At 41.6% G+C, this 26,587-nt stretch overlaps 1 protein-coding gene across 4 annotated transcripts in view; it reads left to right on the top strand.

The window, feature by feature from the left end:
- EIF2AK3 (eukaryotic translation initiation factor 2 alpha kinase 3) overlaps window positions 1-26,587 on the top strand; it is a 74,498-nt gene that overhangs the window by 33,948 nt on the left and 13,963 nt on the right. For all 4 annotated transcript variants that reach the window (XM_048849224.2, XM_048849228.2, XM_048849225.2 and 1 more), the window contains 11 exons: window positions 2,443-2,637; window positions 4,622-4,752; window positions 9,815-10,049; window positions 10,322-10,484; window positions 15,888-16,025; window positions 16,818-16,940; window positions 17,662-17,882; window positions 18,255-18,367; window positions 20,364-20,486; window positions 24,803-24,952; window positions 25,758-26,535. In XM_048849224.2, coding sequence (XP_048705181.1) covers window positions 2,443-2,637; window positions 4,622-4,752; window positions 9,815-10,049; window positions 10,322-10,484; window positions 15,888-16,025; window positions 16,818-16,940; window positions 17,662-17,882; window positions 18,255-18,367; window positions 20,364-20,486; window positions 24,803-24,952; window positions 25,758-26,535 — 2,370 coding nt within the window. The remainder of the gene's footprint in view (window positions 1-2,442; window positions 2,638-4,621; window positions 4,753-9,814; window positions 10,050-10,321; window positions 10,485-15,887; window positions 16,026-16,817; window positions 16,941-17,661; window positions 17,883-18,254; window positions 18,368-20,363; window positions 20,487-24,802; window positions 24,953-25,757; window positions 26,536-26,587) is intronic.

Below are 26,587 nucleotides of genomic sequence, written 5' to 3'. Positions count from 1 at the left end.
AGCAATCTTCTTTAATGATTTTAAATAGCAACTTTCAACTGTTAATTCTCTGATTACTTTACTTAACCACATGTTGCTATAGATTTATATTGTATAAGTACTTGTTTTCTTGCTTTAGTTACCATATTGGGTTTTTTAATTACTTACCAGCAGTAAATCAAAATGCAATATTTTTCATGCATCTCGCTCCTCCATACCTGACTGGATATCCCATTTTTGTCTTTTCTGTTTTATATTCTAAACTCTTGAATTTGGGAACATATCTTACTCTGCTTTGTAGTGTACCTCATATAGTAGCAGGACTTTATTTTAATTACCTCTGCCAATTAAATGTTGTTTAGTAAATAACTATGCCCAGGAAAGATCTCACAAACTACAATGTCTAGGTTTGGGCAAAGTTCTGCTTTTTTGTTTTTTTTTATATTGTTTTCCTAACTGGAGGGTCTCTAGATGCATGGCAGTTGAGACACAAAGTAAAGCTTCTCTGGTTTGCTCAGTTCTAAAGACCTAAACTCTCAAATGGGGTATTTTTTGTTTAGGACTTGCTCACGAAAGCTTATGCTCAAATAAATTGGTTAGTCTCTAAGGTGCCACAAGTACTCCTTTTCTTTTTATCAGTGTGATCACTTAACTGCTGTGCTGCTCATGAATGGGAAAACCTACTGTGAATTTCACTTTGGTTAAATTTCGTTAAGTTCTGGTCATGCTAGAATTTGAACTGTGGACCCAGATATAAATGAAGAAAAATAATTAAAGCACAGTGAAACCGTATAAAATGCTGGCTGGCATCATGCTATTTCATTTTTACTCTTTTTAATTTTACTGAGGCTTTGTTTACGCCTCGTAAACCTGCAAGCTAAAATTAATTGATATATAGCAAATGCTAGAAACCACCAGAGTCTTGTCTGAGCTGAACTGGTGGTAACCCAAGTGGAAGTTTCTGCAAAAACTTTCTAATGTAGAAGTTGCCTTAGAGGCTGTTTTGTTTAGTGGCAAGGCTAGGGAGGTAGGACTTCAGGCTCTGTCCTTGGCTCTTTAACTAAATTGCATTATAGCCTTGGACAAATCCCTTAAGGGTGATCTGCAAAGGAGTGATATTTAAATATATTGGGCTTGGTTTTTTGCAGCTTTACAATATATAAGAAGCCATGAAAAGTATTTTGTTAGATTTATTCTGTAAAATGTTTTATCTGCTTGGAAATATGGAATGTAAAGTATGGATTTCCTTGGCTCTGTTGGAAGATCACTAATCTAGTATGCCAGATGTTTTCCTTGCACTTGCACTTCATAGTATGTGAATTCAATGAGATTATGTTGTTGGGCATTGACAAAAGAGACATCGGTTCTGAAATAGCATTAAGATTTGTCATGTTAGTCCACATACTGAAGAGTTAAAATTTGCAAATTAGATTCCAGCTATTCTTGGCACAGCAGAGCCATTGCGGCTCCATAGAATTAGTTGAGATCTATCAGGATGTTAAGATTGTTAATAAGTCCCCAAGTACTCTTTGACAGTGACTCATACTTCTGACCTATGATCTCCATGAAAATCTAAATGTACTGGAAACTGAATTCTCTACTCCTTTGAGGATTATTTGATCTGCTGTATGTTGAAAATGAAATACTTTAAATTTAGTTGAACAATGTTTATTATTTGTAGAAGTATGTATTGTGTGTGATGGTTGTGTGTTTCCAGGGGGAGGGGTTAGACCTGCAGGTGTAGGAAGCAAGAAATTCAGAAATAAACCCCAAACTCTGAATTTAACCCAGCTGGGCCTAAACATTGCTGTGACTGGTGTATAGGGTAATGTACTTTCTGGAGCTCAATAAATATGAAGGCACAATGGTGTAAATTAGAGAGGGTTCCCATATTGCTTCACAATTTTCCCTTTCATGGGATTCAGTCTCCTAACCATACTGCAAGGAAAGGTGGGGTTCAGAGGTATCAGCCAATGGGCTCTTAAAAGAGCAGAGGGCAAAGGCAATGTGATATCTATAATATAACATAACTCTCTTTTGAAAGCATCACAAAATGCATGTAGTAATGGCTGATCACCCTCCTATAGAAATATCATCATTGCTTTCCCTTAGCATCATATTTTACACAAACTAGATGAATGCTGTCCCGTCAACTGACTGAATGTTATTATTATACATTTAGCAATCCCTTAAAACCTGGCACAAAGCACTAACCATTTTTTTTTCCTTTTAGAAATTGAACAGGGCAAGTTTAATAGTTTTTGGTTTTGGTCTAAATGTACGAGCAAACGCTCAGTTAACTTTATTTCTGACAGCTTGATTGCCTTTTTGATAGTTTGAAAAAAATTTAAGATATGCTGTCATCTAACACCATACTTGACTCTGAGAAAAACGTTTCTGGCTCTCTGGCATTGTGTGTGTGTGTGTGTGTGTTCTGTACTCAATTTTATTTATTGCTTTTAGGTATTTGGGAATAAGATGATCATTCCTTCCTTGGATGGAGATCTTTTCCAGTGGGATCGTGATCGAGAGAGCATGGAAGCTGTTCCTTTCACAGTTGAATCGCTGCTAGAGTCATCCTACAAATTTGGAGATGACGTGGTTTTGGTTGGGGGAAAGTCCCTGACCACATACGGGCTGAGCTCATACTCGGGGAAGGTAAACATTTGACAGTGGGGAAGTCGGTGTGTTTGTGTATGTATTTTTGAGAACAGTTTCTAAAAATGGAATGGGGGGGGCGGGGTCAGGAGGGTTTAGAATTTGAGATCTAATTCTAGTGTAAAACTGCGTGGCGCACACAAGATTTGATTAGCTTTGCAACTTCTTTGGTCAACAAGTCCAGCCGGTGGCTGGGTTTGGAATAAACTTATCCTTGATGGATACTCTGTCATTCAGCCTCCCAAATTTTCAAGAAAGAATTAGATGGTACATGAATTTCAGTCTGTTTTTTTCGATTACTGAATAGGAAATCTAAACAATTTAGAGCAAGCTGAAAAGCAAGCGTGTGTAGGGGGTGTGAGAGAGAAAGACCCATCAATATCGGGCCAGACGTGCTTATTTCTGGCAAGTTTATTTTAGTACTTGTTATAAGAACTATTATTTACACTTTCTAAAGTCATATAAGATAACCAATAGAACTACCCACTGACTGCTACAGAAGATATTTTATTTTATTTATCAAAAAGCAACTTTTAAAAAAAATGCACAGAAAATTGTCCGCATTGTTGAAATATTTTTTTATGGAAAAAAAGTGTGCCTTTCTATGTCTTCAAAATTTTGATCGAATATTGGTCAAATGATTACCTAAAGTTTGCTTAGGAAAAACCAAATTTTAGCTAAAAGCAGTCTTGAGAGTGTCTTTTTGTGAGGTGAAAAAGCTGGATGGAGAATTGAAAAAAATAAAGTGGTTCTGTTTTGAACTGAACCTTCTACATTTTGTGAACATTTTTCAATAAACTAGGTTTTGGCTTTTTTCCCTTTTTTGGCCAGCTCTCTTCAAATCAACCAGGTGCTTTAATGCAGCAGGCTGAATGTAGTACACCTTCAGGGAATGGTATACAGCAGTCGCTAAAGATAGTGATGTTGAAGACCCGGGACTGCAGCAGTAGAGGAGTGCATGGGTTCCCTTTGAATCTGTGGTTGACAGTTGGACTGTATATGCTTCAGATGATGTTTGCCTCCTTCTTGGAGAGGAAGGAGCTTTTTGGGTTTCTACTTTGACCTCTGGCTAGAATTCAGAGCAGCAGAGTTGCTCTGAACAGGAAACAGTGCCAAGCCTTCCTTGGCCACAGAGTTAGAGTGACTTATAGCATTTTGCAGGATGGTACTGAAGAAGGGATTAAGGTTTCCTAGAGGGGAGATTTCCACCCACCGTCCTAAATAAAATTGCCCACTTGGAAGACCTGAATTAGGAAAATAATTCCAGTCTAGCTCCCCTAGGATTAGGAATACTAAAGTCGGTGCACTACTGCAGCAGGTAGATTGTGATACTCTGAATCACTCTCCAGGCTGACTAGGCAGTACTGAAGGAGTGTTTTCTATTCTGTAGACAGAAAATTGTTGTCTCAACGCTTGATCCGTTACACTGGTATAAATCAGGAGTAGCTGGTTTGAAGTCATTGGAGCTACATTAATGTGAAAGTAGTGTGACATCAGAATTGGGCTCTGGGAGTCTTATGGAAGGGGTTTTCTGAATCTTTCTATTTATGTCAGGGTATGATGAGAGAAATGGGGAAGTATTGATTATGGTGGAGTTGTGACTTCTGTATAAGTCACATAAGAATTTGCTAAGAATTTAAGACCAAGACTTCCAAAAGCAACTAGTGATTCTTAGGTCCCCAGTCCAGAGACTTATTAGCACTTTCTGAAAATCGCAGGTCTCTGAGTACCCATCATCTGAAAACAAGGCCTTTTTAAGGTGTCTCAGGCTGAATCAGATTGGCCACCCAAAAACTAAGAACTCCAAAATGACTAGTAGTTTTTTTAAATGTTGGCCTATGTCTCTAAATCATTTTGCTCATAAGGAGCTGAAAAATTCTCCAAAGATTTGTTGACTTGAATGTCGTCATTGAGCTACCTAGTTTGCATTCGTGTTGACGTTTGATGTTCCAAGCTTACGTGAATTTCTTTTCTTCTCCCTTAGGTGAAGTACATATGTTCAGCTATAGGCTGTCGCCGCTGGGATGATGATGAAACAGAACAAGAAGATATTCTTCTCCTGCATCGAACCCAGAAAACAGTTCGTGCTGTCGGGCCACGTAGTGGTAATGAGAAGTATGTATGAGTACAGTTTGTGGTCTTAGAGCTATTCTTAAGACAGTGTAACAGTAGTGAGTGGGAACAAACACACATCTTTTAATTCTTATTGCTTCAGGATTTGACATGCTTTTACCTCTATTGAATTGGGAATTTGAGTGTGAAGGTTCCTTCCCCACTCTGACCTCTAGGGTACGGATGTGGGGACCTGCATGAAAGACTCCCTAAGCTTATTTTTAACAGCTTAGGTTAAAAACTTCCCCAAGGTACAAACTTTGCCTTGTCTTTGAACCATATGCTGCCACCACCAAGCGTGTTAAATAAAGAACAGGGAGAGAGCCCACTTGGAGACTTCCCCCAAAATATTGCCCGAAGCCCTACACCCCCTCTCCTGGGGAAGGCTTAATAAAAATCCTCACCAATTTGTACAGGTGAACACAGACCCAAACACTTGGATCTTAAGAACAATGAATAATCAGTCAGGTTCTTAAAAGAAGAATTTTAATGAAAGAAAAGGTAAAAGAATCACCTCTGTAAAATCAGGATGGTAAATACCTTACAGGGTAATCAGATTCAAAACCTAGAGAATCCCTCTAGGCAAAACCTTAAGTTACAAAAAGACACAAAAACAGGAATCTACATTCCATCCAGCCCAGCTTATTTTACCAGCCATTAAACAAAAGGAGATCTAATGCATTTCTAGCTAGATTACTTACTAACTAACAGAAGTTCTGAGACTGCATTCCTGATCTGTTCCCGGCAAAAGCATCACACGGACGGACAGACAGACAGACCCTTTGTTTCCCCACCCTCCTGATTTGAAAGTATCTTGTCTCTTCATTGGTCATTTTGGTCAGGTGCCAGCGAGGTTATCTTAGCTTTTTAACCCTTTACAGGTGAAAGGGTTTTGCCTCTGGCCAGGAGGGATTTTATAGCACTGTATACAGAAAGGTGGTTACCCTTCCCTTTATTTTTATGACAATGGGGTTTTAGCTTTCCCACTAGAGACCTGCCAGACTTCTGTCATTTGGATTCTTACCCTGTGCTTTCTAACATTTTTGAGGAAATCTCTCTAACCTTAGTCTCCAGTTGTGTCATAGGTGATGAAGTAAGAAAGGAGCTGGACATTTAGTCTACCCTTCCTATATCAAATGGGAATGACTTTTCCTTGGACTTGAATACATCTAATGAGTTTGTGAAAGATGCCACACTATGGAAACATTGCCACACTGCTCATCCTAACTATTACAAGTATTTCTGAGTATACATACTGAAATGTGTTCTTTTCCAATTTAAGCAAGTCGCTCCTTGTTTTATTGCTATCTTTCAGTGTTCTTTCCCCACCTCTTTACCTTAATAACCTTTTGTATATTTTTATACTCAGTGTTTACACTTGTCATTTTCAAGGTAACTCTTTTTAAAATAACACTTATTCCTTTAGTCCTTTAAACCCTATTCTCAAATCCCTTTATTTTGGCTGATCACTTACAGCATATTACAGCTTCTCTGTACTTCTTACAAAGCCATGGAGACCAGAATAGTGCACAATAATTCTTAATGCAGCCATGCCAATGCACTTATTTTATATGGGATCATATATCATAGACGTGTAGATTTTTAACTTCGTAAGTGAAGTACTTCTCATGTTGCTTCATTGAATATCATCTTGTTGAATTCAGATCAGTTCACCAATTTGTCAAGATCACGCTGAATTCTAATCTTGTCCTCCAAAGTGCTTGCAACCCCTCCTAGTTTGGTGTTATCTACAGATTTTATAAGCTTACTCTTACTTCATTATCCACGTTATTAATGAAAAACTGAATAGCGCAGCACCCCACTTGATGTGCCCTCCCAGTTGGAAAGCGAACCATCAATAACTTTTTGAGAATGATATTTCAACTAGTTGTGCACCCAACGGAGCTGGGGATGAGGGGTTTGGGGTGTGGGAGGGGCTCAGGGCTGGGGCAGGTGGTTGGAGTCTGGGGGGTGAGAGCTGCGGGGTGGGGCTGGGGATGAGGGGTTTGAGGTGCAGGAGGGGGCTCTGGGTTTGGGGGAACTCAAGGCTGAGGCGGGGCTTGGGATGCAGGAGGGAGTCAGGGCTCTGGGCTGAGGGTGCAGGCTCTGAGGTGGGGCTGGGGTTGAGGGGTTTGGGGTGCAGGAGGGGGCTCTGGGTTGTGGGGGGCTCAGGTCTGGGGCAGGAGCTTGGGGTACAGGAGCGGGTCAGGACTCTGGTCTGGGGGTGCAGGTTCTGGGGATGAGGGGGCTGGGGTGCAGGAGGGGGCTCCGGGTTTCGGGGGTGCTCAGGGCTGGGGCAGGGAATTGGGCGCAGACTTACCTCGGGCAGCTCCCGGGCAGCAGTGCAGCAGGAATGCTAAGGCAGGCTTCCTGCCTGTACTGGCACCGCAGACTGTGCTGCTCCACGGAAGTGGCCAGCAGCAAGTCTGGCTCCTAGGTGGAGGCGTGCAAGTGGCTCAGCACGGCTCTCGCCCGCAGGGACCCTTCCCGGCCAATGGGAGTGCGGAGCCGGTACTTGCAGTGGGGGCAGCTCACAGAGCCCTGTCCCATCCCCCTTGCCCCCCCCCCCCTCCCCGCCTAGGAGCCGGACCTGCTGCTGGCCGCTTCCGGGGTGCAGCACAATGTCAGAACAGGTAGGGACTAGCCTGCTGTAGCCGGGCAGCACCACCAACGGGACTTTTAACGGCCCGGTTGGTGGTGCTGACCAGAGCTTCCACGACCTAGTGCCTTACATTGCTGCATCGTGACCCACAGTTTGAAAACCACTGCCCTAGAATGACTTTCATCAGGTCCCACCTTCTTGAGTACATCTAACTTATCTAAATATTTTTTAACCTGTTCTTTCCCTATTTTGGCTTGTGTTCCTTCTCCCTCTTTGTTAATATTGCATTCAGCATCTGGTCATAATTAACATTTTTAGTGAAGAATGAAGCCAACAGGCATTAAACACCTTAGCTTTCTTGATGTCATCATTCATTAGCTTTTCTTCCTCGTTAAGTAGAGAACCTACACTTTCCTTCATCTTTCTCTTGCTCCTAATATATTTATTGACCCTCTTGTTACCTTTTATGTCCCTTGCTAGATGTAACTCATTTTGTGCCTTAGCCTTTCTGATTTTGTCCCTACTTACTTGTGCTATTCTTTTGTACACCTCTGAGCAATTTGTCCATATTTTCACATTTTATAGGATCCTTTGATTTTTCAGGTCATTAAAGAGTTCCTGATGTAGCCATCTTGGCCTCTTAATATTGTTCCTATCTTTCCTTCACCTCAGTATAGTTTGTAGTTGTGCCTCTGATACTGTTGCTTTCAGAAACTGTGAGCTCTCATGAACTCTTTTCCTTAGGTTTCCTTCCCATCGGACCTTATAGACCAGTTCTCTTTGTTCAGGTCTGCTTTATTTGAAGTCCAGTGTCCTTATTCTGCTACTTTCTCTCCTTCCTTTCCTTAGAATCATGAAATCCATCACTTCTTGATCACTTACACCTTCAGATTCTCTACCAATTCCTCCCCGTTGATCAGAATCAAGTCAAAAATGGCTGTCCACCCTCCTCACCTACACTTTCTATATTTAAACTTAAACTTCTTTAGGCACTTATTCCATACAGTTAAAATACACAGTACAAAATATAGGCGTTGACCAGTTCTTTATACTGTCGACACAGTAAATATCCACCGACTAATTTGAGGATAATAAAACCCCTCTACGCCCAAAGTCCAACTCTACCTCAAAAGCCTAAAGTGGGGAATGGACTTTGCAGCATGCCCAGACAGTTAGCAGTTCTAGGCTCTGGCAATAGAGACCCCATTCTGAATCTGAGCAGTTTTGCAGCCCCATAACTCTGGTTTGGAAGCTGGGATTTTCTGGCTTTTTTGTGATTAGCATTGACCAGGATAGGGTTAGTGCTAAAGTGTAAGGCAGCTGCCACATTTCCTCTTTCATTGCTCCCCGGAGTCATTGTGACATCTGATTCATCTAGGTCCCTCTATGTGTAAGTGAGAGATCAAAAGCAGTTCTTTCCCTGGCAACATTGTAGGGAGTGTTTATATGGTAGCTTTGATTTTGGCCCAGAATAGCAGCTTTTATTGTATAAATTTCAGCAGAAAAAGATAAAAGTTGAACATATTTTATATATAAATATACGCATTTTAAATCGGCAGTCTGTGGGTCCTGGTAAGTTTACAGTATGGTCTTATATATCTTTGGGCACCCAAACTTATTGTTACTTTTGAATAAATATTTCCCCCCTTTGTCATTCAGTGTGAACTATTATCCAGACTATGAGTGTCTTGACCGTTCTAGCATTGTTCTGCACAGTCTTTCCATTCATGATAATAGGTCTCAATATTTCTGCCTTTGTTTATATGAACCATAAAGCTAATGGATCTCTGGCATCCAGGGTACAGAGCTATTTCGACCCACATTGCTGATATAGTCTGTCTCCAAAAAAATCAGCCTTATTTCTAGATGGGTTAGATTAGGGGATGAGCAATTCTAGTTATACTGATGTCCTTATCAATAAATTGAAGTCGTAGCTTTCTTTGTCCCCAGAATTCCATCTCTGCAACCAGCATAAAATTTCACAAGTTGTAAACTGCTTGATATTTAAGAAAAGCTGTTATATGCCTAAAGAGTTTATTTTAAAGTACCATCTCTTAAATTCTAATATATTTGTTGCTCTTATCTGATAAGGTCTTCCTGGGTAAACAGCTAGACTGTTATTTAACTGACTGATATAGTCCTTAATGCTTGCCTCCCCTTCCTCCCTCCCCCATCAGACTTTGATGTCTCTTTAATTTCTTCAACTTCTCAACTCATAATAAGTCATCTTTGGTTGAAAAAACTGTACACTTGTTTTGTGTCTTGCATTCTGGAAATAGCACAATTAAGTGTGTTAACACTCCCTCTAGAGGTGCAGTTTAGTTCAGTGGATGATTACTGAATTTACTGCGGAGATGCTAGTGAAATGTCATATCAAGTTTCATTTACAGATTTCTAAGATGTGTGGCTGGGGTTTCCTTTTAAACCTCTTTTCTAGAAACCTTTTTTCTTTTTAACTTTAAGGTGGAATTTTAGTGTTGGTCACTTTGAACTGCGCTATGTCCCAGACATCGAAACTAGCGTGGGATTTATTGAGAGCAATTTTAAATCAAGTATAAACAAAGAAGAGTCTAAAATCATTTCGGATGTGGAGGAGCAGGAGGCTGTGATGAAGGATATGGTGATAAAGGTCTCAGTAGCTGACTGGAAGGTTATGGCTTTTAATAAGCAGGGAGGACATCTGGAATGGGAATATCAGGTACTGGAAATGCGAAAGTATTAAATGTTATGGAAACTGAAGTTCTGCAGCATTACAGGAGAATCTCATGCATTTTGATTTAGTGCACATCTGCTGAGGTGAAAAAAAAATGTATATCTCCCTGTAGTATTTTGTATTGAAATTCTATATTTTGAGCTATTGAGCAGCTATGAACTGAACCAGGGATTTTCAAGCAGAAGAGTTATTTAGAACAAATCTCTGGTAAATCTATGAAGTTATTTTAAATTGCCCTTTCCTTCCTTACTCTTCAGTTTTGCACTCCAATTGCTTCTGCTTGGCTGGTTAGAGATGGGAAAGTCTTTTCCATTAGTCTTTTTGATGATACAAGTTACACGGCTAACAGCGAGGTCCTAGAAGATGAAGAGGATCTTGTGGAAGCTGCCAGAGGAGCCACAGAGTCTAGTGTCTATTTAGGTGAGATGTCTACTGCGATGCCTTCTGTTGAGCATTATCTTTCTCTCAGCCTTCTAAAAACCTCAGTAAACCAGGTGGTTTCAAGTTATAGGTTCAGAGTTTAAGGCCAGAACAGACTATTAGATCATCAAGTCTGACCCACTGTATAATACAGGCCAGATAACTTCACCCAGTTACTTCTGTGCTGAGCCCAATAACTTGTGTTTGACTAAAGAATATTGTCCAGAAAGGCATCCAGTCTTGACCTGAAGACTTCAGGAGACTGGTAGTTTGTTCCATTGGTTCATTACCCTCGCTGTTGTAAATGTGTGCCTTATTTCAAAGTTCAAATTTTCTGCATCTAACTTCCAGCTGTTGATTCTTGTTATGCCTTTCTTGTCACCTGCCCCCTTATTTTGATTGGATAATTGAATCCCTGCCCTATGAACTTTCCAAGAAGCTACCGTACTACCTTTTTTGCCCTGACTGGATGAATCTGGTTTCCAGGGCAAAAATACTGTTACAAATCTGAAATGTGTATTCCATGAATATTCTGTGCTTTTTGTGTAAAACTTGCTGCAGCTTCAGCACAATATCCTTGTCAGTAATCCCTTTGGCTAGCACATTCATGGAAACTGAACACCAAAGGGCATGAACACAATCATATCAAACGTGGTTAAAACTTTGAGAAAAACTTGTGGTTGAAGGAGTTGCTGTATTCACCCTGTTCTAAGTACTAAGCTGCAGTATGCCCCCAGTGGTCACATGAATAACTCATTTGATATTTTGACCAAATATAACAGGGTAGTTGTTTTTTTTATTATTTATTTATTTATTTAAGTCTATTCACCTATAAAATGCATTTTTCATTTTGACTCTGAAACGTGGGCTTATGTATAGTCTTGGTATTTTTGGACTAATAGAGTTCTAAAGCTTTTTTAAACTGGGATTTAGTTAATGGGAGACAGTTTTATTGCCTGATATAGACTTCTCTTCTTTCAGACCATTGGTTTTAGTCACATTAAGATTTTTTTCTGCACTGACTACTGAGACTTAGTTACCATATATGAAATTTTAGCTGAAATTTCTGTAAATTAAGTCTCATCCAGTGGTCAGAATTTATTTGATATAGTTTGTAACAGCCTTGAGTATTGTGCCATCAGCTTTCCTTCCCCTTAGCACTATTACATTTCTTACCACTGACTTCACTCTAGGTAAATGCACTGTGGCCTCCTGAGGCTGTTCATATTAGACCTTTTATTTTCCTTCTCTTTTCTCAGCAGGGATAACACCAGTATTACTGTTCTAATGGTAGTCTATAGTGACAGCATTTCCATAGACAAACCAATGGCATTTTAACTACCATGTCATCTTGCAATATCTACAAAAAAGACAAATATAAATCTGAGGAGGACTATGATTTTGCGTTCTTTCCACCCCCAACCCCTCCCCCCATTTTAACAGGTGACAGCAATGTTCTTATTAGTGTTATTGCTAGGGCTTTGTCAGCTTGTGTTGCTGGCACTTGGACAAAAAGTGAATAGCATGATGAATATTTCTAAAAGGGAAAGTATGTGTAGTTGATTAGTAACTCAGAGAGCCCAGAACAATTAAAGGGCAGTTCTGATGGCCTGTGTTTTAGAATGAAGAGAACAGTGAGCATATTTTTAAAATTCATCTCGGCTAGTTACCATGCATATGAAGAAACCTATTTTCAAACACTTTCTCTTCAAAACAGCACAAACTGTAAAGTCTATATTCTATTACTTAACACTTGCTAGTATGGATTTCTGGTTCCTTCATCAAGCTGCTTGATTCACAAATACCAAAAAGTTCCTCAAACTCCTTGGACTACCAGGGTCTGGAATTTTGCACTGTCTCTTGATTTAGGGTAAGGAGTCCTTTTCATCATTCTACCAATTGCTGCTTATGCTCTTCATTTGAGTAGCTGTGCCAAAGTTCTTCTGGGTGGGGAATAGGAAATGGAGGGGACACCCATCCTTCTTCTGCACCTGTTAGAGTTAATAATGGTGCTGCGGTGATGGACGCTATGCTGTTCCACATTAAATAATGCTTAGTTGTGATGATGGCCTGACTCCCCACCTGTAGATACAAATGTTTCTCCCAACCATAAGCTCCGACTCCGTGGGTGCTCCGGGGCGTAAGCACCCACAGGAAAAAAAATAGAGGGTGCTCAGCACCCAGGAGTCAGAGCTTGAGTGTGGAATCTGATTTCTGTGCTGCGAATAACTTCTCCCCCTGGGGTAGGGAGTTAGTTTGTAATCAGAGGCAGGGTAATTAAGATAGAAGGCTTGTAATTAAATTGAATTAAGGATTGTTAGATGATCCTGAAAGCGTTCCCAGGCACTCCAGTTAAAAGTTAGGAAACAAAATGTAGGAATAAATAGTCCATTTTCAGAATGGAAAGAAGTAAATAGTGGTGTCCCCTGGGAGGCTTGTAGTGGTCTGGGACCAGTGCTGTGCAGCATATTAACAAATGATCTGCAAAAACGGATAAACACTGAGGTGGCAAAGTTTGCAAATGATACAAAAATTACTCAAGATAGTTAAGTCCCAAACAGACTGCAAAGAATTACAAAGTGGTCTCACAAAACTGGGTGACTTGGCAACAAAATGGCAGATGAAATGCAATGTTAAATGTAAAGTAGTGCACTTAGCAAAATATAATCCCAACTATACATACAAAATGATGGTGCCTAAATTAGCTGTTACCCATCAAGAAAGAGATCCTGGAGTCATTTACAGTACTTTAGAAGCACTATGTTTCCAGAGAACTGCAAATTCATAAGAATCCTTCTCACTGTGCCTATATCATCCTGAACTCATTCTCCAGCTTCAGAAGACTTAAAAATTATCTCCAGTCATCAATGGGACAGATGCAACTGAATAATGTAGCTGTCTTTAACGTGCATCAAAACAATACCAGGGAACCTCCATGTAAATAAGATTGCTGACAGTTTCATTCAGAAAGCTACAGTGAGACGTAACATTTTTAAACTGGGACATTAGTGAAGACAGCTTTTAGATGACTGCAATGATTTTAATATACTGTGTGACAGGGTCGAGCCAGATGACTACAGGAGAGTGATAGAAGGCAGATATGTTAGCCCCAGGTTAAGTAGGTCCCTTTTCCCTGGGTAAGGTAACAGGGAAGGTTCCAGAACAATCAGGAACCTTCTGGAAACAATTAAGACAGACAGGCTGATTAGAACACCTGCAGCCAATCAAGAAGCTGCTAGAATCAATTAAGGCAGGCTAATCAGGGCACCTGGGTTTAAAAAGGAGCTCACTTCAGTTTTTGGTGCATGTAAGGAGCTGGGAGCAAGAGGCACAAGGAGCTGAGTGAGAACGCGGACTGTTGGAGGACTGAGGAGTACAAGCATTATCAGACACCAGGAGGAAGGTCCTGTGGTGAGGATAAAGAAGGTGTTGGGAGGAGGCCATGGGGAAGTAGCCCAGGGAGTTGTAGCTGTCGCAAAGCTGTTCCAGGGGGCACTCTAGGCAGCTTCCTTCCACAGGGCCCTGGGGTGGAACCCGGAGTAGAGGGTGGGCCCGGGTTCCCCCCCAAACCTCCCAACTCATGGTCAGACACAGGAGGTGTTGGACTGTTGGTTCACAAAAACGGCCAAACTGAGGGCTGCCGTGAATCTCTGAGGTGAGCAAATCCGCCAATAAACACAAGACCCACCAAGGTAGAGGAGGAACTTTGTCACAACTGTAATTCAGGAGAATGTAATTATGTAGTTCATAACAAATATTAAAATAGTAAGGAGACCAATGATAGAAACACATTCAATAAGTAGAATATGAAAGAAATGTATAAATATGCTGAAAATAGCCTCCCCCCCAAAAAAAAAACTGGCAGAGTGCCCTCTCCAAACACACCTCTTCAAAAGCACCCACCTGCAAAAACAAAAGTCAGCACCTATGCTCCTGACAATACAGTGTTGATAGCACCCTCTCTCAGGGTTAAGTGTGTGATATTTGTTTTTAGTTTGGGTGGGGACCCTCTGAAATTTTTCATCTACTTATACTCCCGGGGGAATTCTGCGCCACTGCGCAGGCACAGAATTCATGTGTCACAAAGAATTTTATTTTTCTGCATGAAATACATTCTGCCCAAGAAGTGCTGCAGTTCCACCTTTTGCCCACCAGATTCTACTGTAACACCAGAACAGCCGGCTGTGTTCATGCTGTTGGCTGTTCTGGTGCCACAGCGGCCTCTGATGGGCAAAAGGCAGACTGCAGCACTTGTGGAGCAGAACGTATTTTCGGTGGGGGGGAGGGGATTCTGTGCATGCACATTGGCGTTGAATTCCCCCAGGAGTAAAAGTTCATTACAGACCCTGCCTGCAGAGCCAGGTTAGGACAGACAGAGTGGGGCACACAGGGCTGCTGGGGCGTTACAGACTGGGGTTCAGAATGGCTAATGGGAGTGGGAGGGGGACAGACTGGGGGCGGGCTCAGGAGCTGGTGGGGTGACAGCAATGACCCCAGAGCTAAATGAGAGTGGGGGTGCAAAGCCACATGGGGGACAAGGAGGAAGGCTGCAGGAACACATGAGGATAGGGAAGGAGGCTGCGTAGACCCATGGGGATGTGGGGTGCTGGGAGAGGGGCAGATGTGCCTGACTGAATGGGAGAGGCTTGGGGTCAGCAAGGGTCTGCGTGCGGGAGGCTTCCGAACTCCCTAACAATCTCCCCCCACCCCCTAAAAATACAAAAATAAAAAAACTGTTCCATGCTTCTCCCACCCACACCTAACAACCCTCCAGGTTCACTCCAGGCTCCTTCCCTCTCCCTCAGCTCCTCTGTTACCCCGACTCCCCCAAGCCTTTGCACTGCTTCTGAACGGTGCAGGCAATACAGTTCTGTATTGTCATTTAACTTAAGTACTCACAGTTCTGTACTAATATGCCTAGTAAGGAATTTATTTGTCAAAAAAAATTACCAGAATCTTTTTTTGGTCTGTATTGTTACAGACAAATTTGCTGACAGATACTTTGAAATAAATTACCAAAATAATTGAAACTGGCCTGATTACATTCTGTTATTTTGACAAATAAATTTTGCAGCATTTTTAATTTTTTGGTGCAGAATTCTCCCAGGAGTATACTTAAAAGGAACCCTCATCCCCAGTGACACTCTTGTCATTGGCTCTGCATGACTCCCAGCCTCTCTTGGTGTGGAAAGCAAGGAATGAGCGGTAAATGGCTAAAACATTCTTTTCTGATTCTGAAGAGAAGAGTCAATTGTGTAGTATGTAAAAAGTTCATCTTAAATCCTTCATTTTCTCTTGAAACACTAGGAGTCTTGAAACTGTGTTCCTAGTTGTGCAACTTTGTGGTGCGGGGTGGGGAGAACTAAATCTGAAGTCAAATATGCTCTCTGGTTTATTACTCAGGAATGTACAGAGGTCAGCTTTACCTTCAGTCGTCAGTCAGAATTTCTGAGAAGTTCCCAACCAACCCAAAGGCTCTGGAATCCAGAAACGACAATGCAATTATCCCGCTGCCCACAATCAAGTGGAAACCTTTAATTCGTAAGTGACGATCCAGAGTTTTGCTAATTGTCTTTTTCAAAGGAGAATGTGACAAAACAATTTTTTGCAAAAAGAAAAGGAGTACTTGTGGCACCTTAGAGACTAACCAATTTATTTGAGCATGAGCTTTCGTGAGCTACAGCTGCATCCGATGAAGTGAGCTGTAGCTCACGAAAGCTCATGCTCAAATAAATTGGTTAGTCTCTAAGGTGCCACAAGTACTCCTTTTCTTTTTGCAAAGACAGACTAACACGGCTGTTACTCTGAAAACAATTCTTGTGACTTCCATTAGCTGCAGAATTAGTCTGATGTCTCTAAGTGGAAGATTGTATTCTCCTTTGGAAACTGATTCTGTTCTGTGCTTTAAAATTTTTAATCTTTGTGTTGAAGGTGAACTGCCTTTGATTTGTCATAGTGATTGACAGACTCCTTTTAATAGTCAAACCTTCCACTGCCTGTAAACCAAATAGGCGTTCTGGTCCTGTCAGAAAAGAAATAAATGATTATAGTGACATGAATGGCACTTACTTGACTTGTTTAAGAGCTGCTGGTGGGTTTGGGGGGGGAGTTTGATTGGGTTTTTTGTGTGAAGTGGTGGCTTTTTTAAAGATTGATTTCATCCTTAATATTTTGCTTGCATGAAAATCAGTCAGTTCTTTAAAGTATTTATATTTTCTATTGCTGAACAATGGAAATCGTAATGGAATGAGGTTTAGTCAGGAAATGGTGGGAGTGTAGTGAGTTGTTATAACACTCCTAGCTTTTAAAAAAGAATTTCCTGTCTCTGCCTAGATTCTCCATCCAGGACTCCTGTGTTGGTGGGGTCTGATGAATTTGATAAATGTCTCAGCAATGACAAGTTTTCTCATGAAGAGTACAGTAACGGAGCCCTTTCAGTTCTGCAGTATCCATATGGTATGTGGTAACAGTGATGGGGTTTTTGTTCATTAACTGGTAACTATTGCCACTTGAAGCACACTGTTCAGAACTTGGGACAGTGTTTACCAGTAAAGCTCAGTAAATGCATCAGCAAAAAGAAAAGAAGTACTTGTGGCACCTTAGAGACTAACAAATTGTTAGTCTCTAAGGTGCCACAAATACTCCTTTTCTTTATGCGAATACAGACTAACATGGCTGCTACTCTGAAACCTGTCATAAATGCATTAGATAACTCTTAAATGTTAAGTATGATAGCAACTTGATTTACTAGGTAAACCAGAAAACTCTCTTGTCTAAATGTTGGTTATGTCTTCGGAGGTTTGATGTTGGAGTATAAAATTTTGTATGTGAAAAACGTCATGCACTGAAGTCTTTAAGCATGTATGCTTCCGGAGTTTATTAACTCTGCTGGAGAGACCCTGCTTACTGTGGAATTTGACCTTGGATAATTGAACTTGTATAGAAGTCTGATAGCTTAAATTTGATCAGTATTACAAAAATCTCTTAATGTTTAGCCATGTGGAAGCAAACAGTGTGCTGGTTTTTGTAAGTAGCCACATCTCTTGAAAGATCAACTTCTGGTGCAGTATTTCACATCTGTAAGGACAGACACATTTGTCCAAAATAGAACTGCTTGATAAGTTGGGATAAACAAACTTACATTATTTTTTATTTTTTATTTTTTTTTTAAACAAAGACAATGGTTACTATTTACCGTACTACAAAAGAGAGAGGAACAAACGCAGCACCCAGATCACTGTTAGGTTTGTTGACAATATGAACTACAAGAATATCCGCAAAAAGGATCCAGTTCTGCTTTTGCATTGGTGGAAAGAAATAGTTGGCACCATCTTATTTTGCATTGTAGCAACAACTTACATCGTCCGCAAGCTCTTCCATCCCCATCCTCACAACAGAGTAAGTATCTTGTTTAATCCTGTTGCTTAATCAAATCAGTTAAAAAAGTGTTAAAATCCTATTCAGGGTTTTTTCTGTTGGTTTCCAGACTTACATGTGCAAGTATAAGTAGTTGACAGATCTTAAATTATTAAAGAAATTGTGGGAATGAAAACCTGCTTTGATTTTGAACTGATTTTGAAAGCTGTTGGCTACTATGTGGGATTTACTTAGCAGCTGCAGAAAGTAAATTACATTGCTTTACCTATTTTGGTAATCTTTGGAAATCTTTATATTGAAATGATTTCATCTCCTAATTTGACAATATCAACTAGTTTCAACTTTATTTAGTGTTGTAAAGGATTTTTTTGTGTTTTCTATGATCCTTGTCAGCAGCGGAAGGAATCTGAAACACAGTGTCCGACTGACAGTAAATATGAGTCGGCTAGTGGAGAGGTTAAAGATAACAGCTGGAATGACATTAAGTACTCTGGATATGTTTCAAGGTGAGAGATCAAAGTATCCTCAATTCAACAAAATACATAAAGTGTCTTAGTTTGAGAACTAGTTCTATCTAGAAAAGCAGGCTAGTGATTCTTAACTACTTTAATTTTTCTGTTACACCTGAAAACTGACAACTAATACAACTACTTCTCTAAGGCCTTATCTCTACATTATCGGTCAGACTGCAGATAAGGTCACTCTAAACAGTCTTTGGGAGATCATATGACCAGTTGCATGTGTGTGTTGAACTAATGTTATCTGTTGTCATGTGGTGTGATAAAATAACCTCAGTGTTTACCTCTCTATTGCTGTGTTTGTGAATAAAGTTGGGGGAGAACTGAAGATGACACTTCACATGTGGAAGAAGGGGAGAGAGTATTTAATGCTATAAGCAATTCCGCTGTTGACATGAGGAGGGGTGTTTGGAAAGGGGATGCATATGGGATCATGTCATCTGCAGATTGGAGAAATGTAGAGAAAGGGAAATAAGAGATTATGTTACTGGAATACCTCCAGTTCAGTCATAACCTAGTAAAGGTAGGAATTGAAGTGTTTAAAAGAATACGAGGAATGGAGGAAAGTGGGGGATGTGACTAAAAGGAATGATTGTATCTAAAAGGAGATGCATTTAGGAAAAATGGCATAATAAATGGATAGTTTGAGGAGGACCTGCAGCAAATGAGGTTTTAGGAAATGGGCTGCCCTTAAGAAGACTACTCTGTAGGAGTTAAAAATGAAAAGTACCACCTTGGTTATATGACAGGGTGGTAAAGCTATGTTTATTGGGATGAAAACATAAACTAAGGGTAAGTCTTCACTAAAAAAATGTTGCTAACTTGGATTAAAATATCAGTGAAGACAGCAATGGGGCTTTTAACTTGGGTTAGCAACTCAAGTTAAAGCTTTATAAGGCAGAGGTGGGCAAACTACAGCCTGGGGGCCGCATCCGGCCCTTCAGACATTTTAATCCAGCCCTTGAGCTCCAGCTGGCGAGCGGGGTCTAGGGCTTGCCCCGCTTTGCGCATGCCGGGGCTTCACACAGCTCCCAGAAGCAGCAGCATGTCTCCACTCCGCCTCCTACGCATAGGGGCAGCCAGGGGGCTCCACACACTGTCCCTGCAGCTCCCATTGGCCGGCAACCACAGCCAGTGGGCGCTGCAGGGGCAGCGGCTGTGGACGGGGCTGCGCACAGAGCCGCTTGTCCACACCGCCTCATAGGAACTGGAGGGAGGACATGCCGCTTCTGGGAGCCGCTTGAGGTAAGCGCCAACCAGAGCCTGCACCCCTAACCCCCTCCTGTGTCCCAACCCCCTGCCCAAGCTCTGATCCCCCTCCTGCCCTCCGAACCCCTCGGTCCCAGCCCGAAGCACTCTCCTGCACCCCCAACCCCTAATCCCCAGCCCAGAACCCACACCCCCAGCCGAAGCCCTCACCCCCTCATGCACTCCAACCCCCTATTTCGTGAGCATTCGTGGCCCGCCATACAACTTCCATACCCAGGTGTGGCCCTCGGGCCAAAAAGTTTGCCCACCCTTGTTATAGGAGATCTTAGAATTGAATTTGAGCTGCTACCCCAGGTTAAAAGATGAGTTTACATGTCTTCACTAGTGTTGTAACCTGGGTTAGCGAACATGGATTAAGAACACCTTGTTGTTTGTTTGTTTGTTTGTTTTTTACTGTGAAGACACACCTTTAAATGTCCATAATCTTTATAAGAAGCATACATGACTTATTGTGTAAAGTTTGTATAATTTGTATTACAGTCTCACCTACAGGCTGCAGCTGAGATTGGGATTGTGCTAGTCACTGTACAAGCACATAATAAAACAGTCCCCTATCCCTAAAGTATTTACAATCTAAATAGATAAGGTGAAATGTGACGGGGAAATGGAGAAACAGAGAGATGAAATGACTTCCAGAGGGCCCACAGCAGGTCGTAGTTTAGACAGAAATAATTGACATTCAAAATGTTAATAATTAGTAAAATTTTTTGTCCAGGTATTTAACAGATTTTGAACCAATTCAGTGTATGGGTCGAGGAGGATTTGGAGTTGTTTTCGAAGCCAGAAACAAAGTAGATGACTGCAACTATGCTATCAAAAGGATCCGTCTACCTAATAGGTAATGAATGAGCTTATTTATATTTAGAAAAGACAACTTATTATGGGGTACAGTCTTGCAGTTAATTATTTGCTGTTGAACTGATACCCTAGCATCAGTAGGTTAGGATGAGTGATGCACTTTTTTTTATAATTTTGAGGTTTTTCTGGTGTCAGATGGTTGACAGACTTAACCACAGCAGAGTGGTGACACCTTTAAACAGCTTGTGTGAAGTACTGTCAGGGCATCATTTTGCAATGGGATGCTCAAAAAGATGCCAGTGCTGAGTAGGAATTCTCTTAAGTTCCATGAGGAATGGAAACTGGACCTCTTATTATTTGCAGCACTATTAATTTGCTTTTCCCCCTCCACTCCTACCTCTTTTGCTTCACCTTTTCCTTCTCTTTTCTTCCCTCACTCTCCCACTTTGTTCTATCCAACCTTTCCATTTTCTAGTTCCACAACCCTTGCCTTTCTTTCAGCCTTAGGTGGTCAAGCCAAGCTTCTGAATTGCCTTACACAGAGCTTGCAGCACTTCCTTTTAGTGTGAGATGAGAGACTCTGCTTCTGGAAATCTCGAATTAGGGCTTATGTCTACACTACAAACTGTGGTCGATGCAACTTATGTTGGTGTACAGCTGCCAAAGTTTGTATGCCACTCGGGCGCATGCATACTTGGCTGCTCGCAGTGGTGCTGCTCATGCTCACCAGGAGTGCTTGTGTCGATGTAACGTGCTATGCATCACGGGTAGGTATTCCCATGTGCCATGCTCCGCCATCTGGCGCAATGCGTTTTGAGACATTTTTGCACTATTTTGTGAGATAGTAATGATTCACCCAGGGATCTCTGGAGGAAACAATCAAGTTCTCAGCATGCAGCTTTCTGCATCCCATAATGTCATCCTTATTATTTTCATGCCTTCTAAAAAAAAATATTCCATGAACCCCTGCAGCACTGTTTGGGGTCTGTAATCTCTGACTGAAGCCTGCAGAGCTCTGTATTATTCTCTTGAAACTTTCAAATACAGTAGACACGATTCTCCTGTATTTGCACATCCTCAGGAAGTTTTGCAACAATGGGGGATGTGAAGATTTCTTCAAGGATGATTTGCCAAGGGAAATAGTGAAAAACAATTCAAGGTTGTTGATGGAGTTCATGGAGCAGCTGCAGACGTTGAAGTTCCACTTCTGGGCCTGAGAAACAAGCACAGATTTAAGGGATTGCATCAAAATCCAGGGTTAGCACAATGAGCAGTGGCTGCAAAACTTTTCGATGCAAAAGGCCACATTCCTGGATCTGTGTGCTGAGTAGGCCTCCACCCTTGAGAACACGGACACCAGAATGAGAGCTGCACTGACCATGGAGAAGCAGGTGGCAATCACACTCTGAACACTTGCAATACTGGATTGCTACCAGTCAGTGCTACCATCTTGGAGTTGGGAAAACTCACAATGAGTGGGGTTGTTATGCAAGTGTGCAGGGTCATTAATCGTCTCCTACTGCGCATCACTGTGACTCTGAGCAATGTGTATGAATTTGCAGCAGTGGGGTTCCCAAACTGTGGTGGGGCGATAGCACGTATATCCCTAGTTGGGCACCAGCCAACCTTCCCCCAGTGTACATCAACACAAAGGGTTGCTTTTCTGTGGTGGTTCTGTGGTTTTCTGTTGGTGGATCACAAGGGATGCTTCACCAATATCAGTGTGGGCTGGCTGGGGTGGGTGCTTGACGCTCGCGTCTTTAAGACCTTTGGAGATTTTGAAGTGCCAGTAGTGATCCTGGAGGACTCAACCAACACCTTGCTCACCCGGCTCGAGAAGCCGTACGCTGGCCAGCTCACCAGCACCAAGGAAAGATTTAACAACTGGCTCAGCAGGTATAGAATCACTCAGTATGCTTTTTGGTAGATGGAAGAGACGCAGGCAGTGTTTACTTGCTAATTTGGGTCTCAATGAGAAAAATATTCCGCTGGTTATGATTTTATAGCTGCCTGCTGTGTCCTGCATAATATTTGTGAGGAAAAGGGCGGAAAACTGTTTCCAAGATGGAGGGTTGAGATGGAGTATCTGTGCACTGACTTTGAGCAGCCAGATGAAAGGCCACTAAAAGAACCCGACTGGAACTGTGCACTTGAGGGAGGCTTTGAAAGAGCACTTTAATGGTCAGACACAGTTGTATTCTGTGCTGGGACCTTTGGGTGCTGCTAAGAATTACATAGTGCTTTCTGTACGTTTATAAATATGGGTGTTTTCCTGAACCTATGAATTAGAGACATCCCTGTGTACATAAACCGTGCTCTGCCTGGCCTCCCCACCCCTGCCTAACCCAATGGGGGAATGAAAAGCGGGTGCCAACTCCAACTCTTTGTTGTACCTCTACCTCTTCTCATACGAGTAAAACCAATGACAAGTCGATGTCTGTGTCTTAACTTGGGGAAGGGCCAGGTACTATCTTTAATTTAAACGTTATAAGGAAAAACGCATGCACATATTTACCTGTGTTCTCTTCCCCATTGTCATGCTCATCTGCACTTGCCTGATGGGACTGGTTAGACTGTGGTGGAGTCTCAAATAGGTCCTGGCTCGTGGCATAGCTGGAGCCCCCTGTCCAGTCTCTCCCCACCCCTGCCTTCTTCCTCCTTACTTTTCATGGCCAGGGTATCTGTCTCGGGTTCCTCTGAGGTATCCGTGGTGGTCTGCAAGATGAGGATTCTGACAAGTATGGCATGCAGCTCACTGTAAAAATGGCAGGTCTGCAGCTCAACACACATTGATCGTTGTACTCCCTGGCTTTGTAGGACGCCTGGCATGGTCCTTTGCTTTCCTGCAGCACTGCTGCTGATCCCTGTTTAAGCCTTTGGCTGCATCCCCTGTGGAAGCTTTTGGTAGATACAGCCTCTTCTCCGCACAGGCTCAGGAGATCCTGTACATCTTGTTACTCCAGTCAGGAGCACGTCTATTGTGTGTAGTTGGCATGGTTGGTTGGACAGTTGCACACAACAAGGGAGAGCTTCAGAGCGTGCTTCCTGAAGTGAGCTATCAGAAAAGTCATTTCAAATATATGTGGGGAGTTTTAAAGGGGGCTTCTGGTATCCGATCCCTGGGCAGTCACGTTTACCATTGTGATCTTAGCAGTTGCTCTTTCAGGGCATTATGGGACAGCAACTGGAGAACTGTTAGGCTCAACACAGGCCACCCAGTGTCTACACTTGCACTGTGTCGACCTAGGCCGGTTGGCCATGGCTCCATGCCATTCGGGGAAGTGGTATTACTGCACCTACTGTAACAGGTCACTTACATTGGTAGGAGACCAACTTGAAAGTAAGATGCATGCTCAAATAAGTCAATTTACATCAGTCTAACATTGTAGTCTATACCAGGCCTAGAACAGAAGCAGCCCTGCTGGAAGGGAGAGGGGGCTAAGCAATTAAATCTGTTTTCTTCATAAATATGTTAACCTACAAGTGAAAATAACTCACTTAAGGTTTTGTTCAGAAAATTGTGCAAGTACTGTATCTGAATTTTACCCTGTCCTACAGCTTGCTGTTGAATGAAACAATTGTGATTTGACTTTAGTTAGTTAGTCTTCTAAAAAGATTTTGCACTTGACCCAGTAACTAGAACTCTGGTCAGGGAATCATAGGCCTGAGTTCTATTCCCTGTTTGCTGTGTTTTCCCCATCGGTAAAACCTGGATAAACTTTACTCTCGTGTAAAGCTCTTTTCGTGAATGATGCTCTATAAATGCTACTTAAAGTATTATGCATCATAACTAATTTTCTAGATTCTTTACTGTAATTAAAGGTTGTATTTTTCTGCTGTTCCTGTGGGAGTTAAGTGGGGCAATGACTCTAAACACAAACACTTCTATATTTTACAGTTTAAAGTCCTTGGTGCTGGAGTAGTTTGACATAAAATGAATTTAATTTTAACCCTGCAAAACCTTAATTTCCTTTGTTTAGTTTTTGCTTTTGTGTATCTAAGGGTCCTCTGCATACCTGAGGCATATTCCTTCTAACCCTTTCCCCACCTCTAGAGAATGCTTGAGACTAGAATGAGATGAAAAGTCTCTCCTTTTATGTTACTCCTCCTTAGTTGAAAAAGAGATCTCTGAGTGGGTGTGCTCATAACTACTGAACTTCCGGTATCTGTAGCACTCTTAACTGCAGGGAGAGAGGCTGAGGAATTTAAGATGGATCTTCCTCAGATCTGTGCAGAATAATACCAATAGACCAACTCATACTAGTCTAGCTTTGGATAAATTTCAGTGCTTAAATCCTCTTCAGAAATGCCTGAGTAAGACTATTGCTTTATGTGATATTTTTTGTTTAATCCTAGGGAATTGGCTCGTGAAAAGGTGATGCGTGAAGTTAAAGCATTAGCTAAACTTGAGCACCCAGGTATTGTTCGATATTTCAATGCATGGCTGGAAGCACCACCTGAGAGATGGCAGGAAAAAATGGATGAACTGTGGATAAAAGACGAAAGGTAATATACCATTTCTGAATCTTTTGAAAGCGATACTGTGTTTAGTAATGGGATGGGAAGGCTGATGATCTATTCAAGAAATATACAGAGACCAGCCAGTATAGACAAGGTTATAAACTTTTAAACTAAAGTTGATGGACTTAATTAGCAATGTACAAATATGTTACGTCTCGTTTAAAATGTTTTTCTTAGTCTGTGTCCTCTAGCCTTTTAATCAAATTCTGTTTTGTGCCTATGGGAGATCCTAAAGCACTTTGCTTGACTTTTGCACTTGGGCCTTTTTGTGATTAGAAGTTTCTTCTTTTGCTACAATGTAATTTTAAACTTTACAACCATGGCTTCAGTTTCCAAACTGCATACAAAAGCATCTTTTAATCACCATTTCAACGGGTATTCTACCAGTTTAACCCCTTCTGTGTTACAATAAAAGCATAATTACACACAATGAACACTGCCTGCTAAACTTTTCTGTTTACTGCCTGCTAAACTTTTCTGTTTCATTATATGACCTCTGTATTTTGATTTAGTGAGTTTCAGGATTTTTGATTGATAGGGACTTCATAGTGTATTACGAGTATAGAGGGAAAAACAATGCTTTCAGTAAGAAATATAAATAATGAAGGATCCTGATTGTTAATAACTCTGCTTGTGTTTTCTGATTTATTACTATGACATGCTTTACTTTCCACTAGCAAAGCTAATAGAGATCTTACTAGATCCCCTTAAATGATCCGTATTATCTGCAGACAATGCATTTAGGATTAAACCCAATTCTGTAGTATTAATCTGACTTTCCTTTTTTTAGTACTGACTGGCCACTCAGTTCTCCCAGTCCGATGGAAGTTCCATCATTCAAAATTAGAACAGACCCATTCTCTACAAAGGAGCACATTGAAGTTATTGCTACATCACCACAGAACGTTAAGTCTTTCTCTGTGGGCATAGCTTGTGGCCAGTCCGATTCATCAGAGAGCCAACTTTCTCCAGTGGAGTTCTCTGCCACTGACAACCGGGACTTGAACCAGTCAGCAGATCTGATGTTAAACCTGCAGGACAGTGTCCTTACAGACTGTGATATAGAGGACAGTACTGTTGATGAGACTGATCCAGGCCACTCCGTTGAACTTTGTCCTCCAGCTGTGCCTGGTGTACGGCTGAGGGAGAGGACCTCTTCCTCCATTGTATTTGAGGATTCTGGCTGCGATAACACTTCCAGTAAGGAAGGTAACAGAAGTGATGCTTCACATGACTACTGCCATTGTGAGGAAAAAGCAACAAGTGCAAAAGGATTTGAGAATAGGAAATCTCCTTCAGGAAGCTCTCTGTCTGTTTCTCCACCAAGACCAACAAGTTTAAGTCTGGACCTTTCTAAAAATACTGCAGAAAAAGTCAAACCCACCTCGCCAAAAGTATACCTCTATATCCAGATGCAGCTGTGCAGGAAGGAAAACCTCAAAGACTGGATGAACAGAAGATGCACAATAGAGGAGAGGGAAAGAGCAGAGTGTCTGCAGATATTCCTGCAGATAGCTGAGGCTGTTCAGTTTCTTCATGGTAAAGGACTAATGCATAGGGACCTCAAGGTTTGTATTGGTAAAGGAACACTATCCAGATCTTACGCCTTTGACTATCCAG

Source organism: Caretta caretta, chromosome 4 (genome assembly GCF_965140235.1).
Source record: "Caretta caretta isolate rCarCar2 chromosome 4, rCarCar1.hap1, whole genome shotgun sequence".
In the NCBI taxonomy this organism is placed as follows: Eukaryota; Metazoa; Chordata; order Testudines; family Cheloniidae; genus Caretta; species Caretta caretta.
This window is presented reverse-complemented; position numbering and strand designations above follow the sequence as displayed.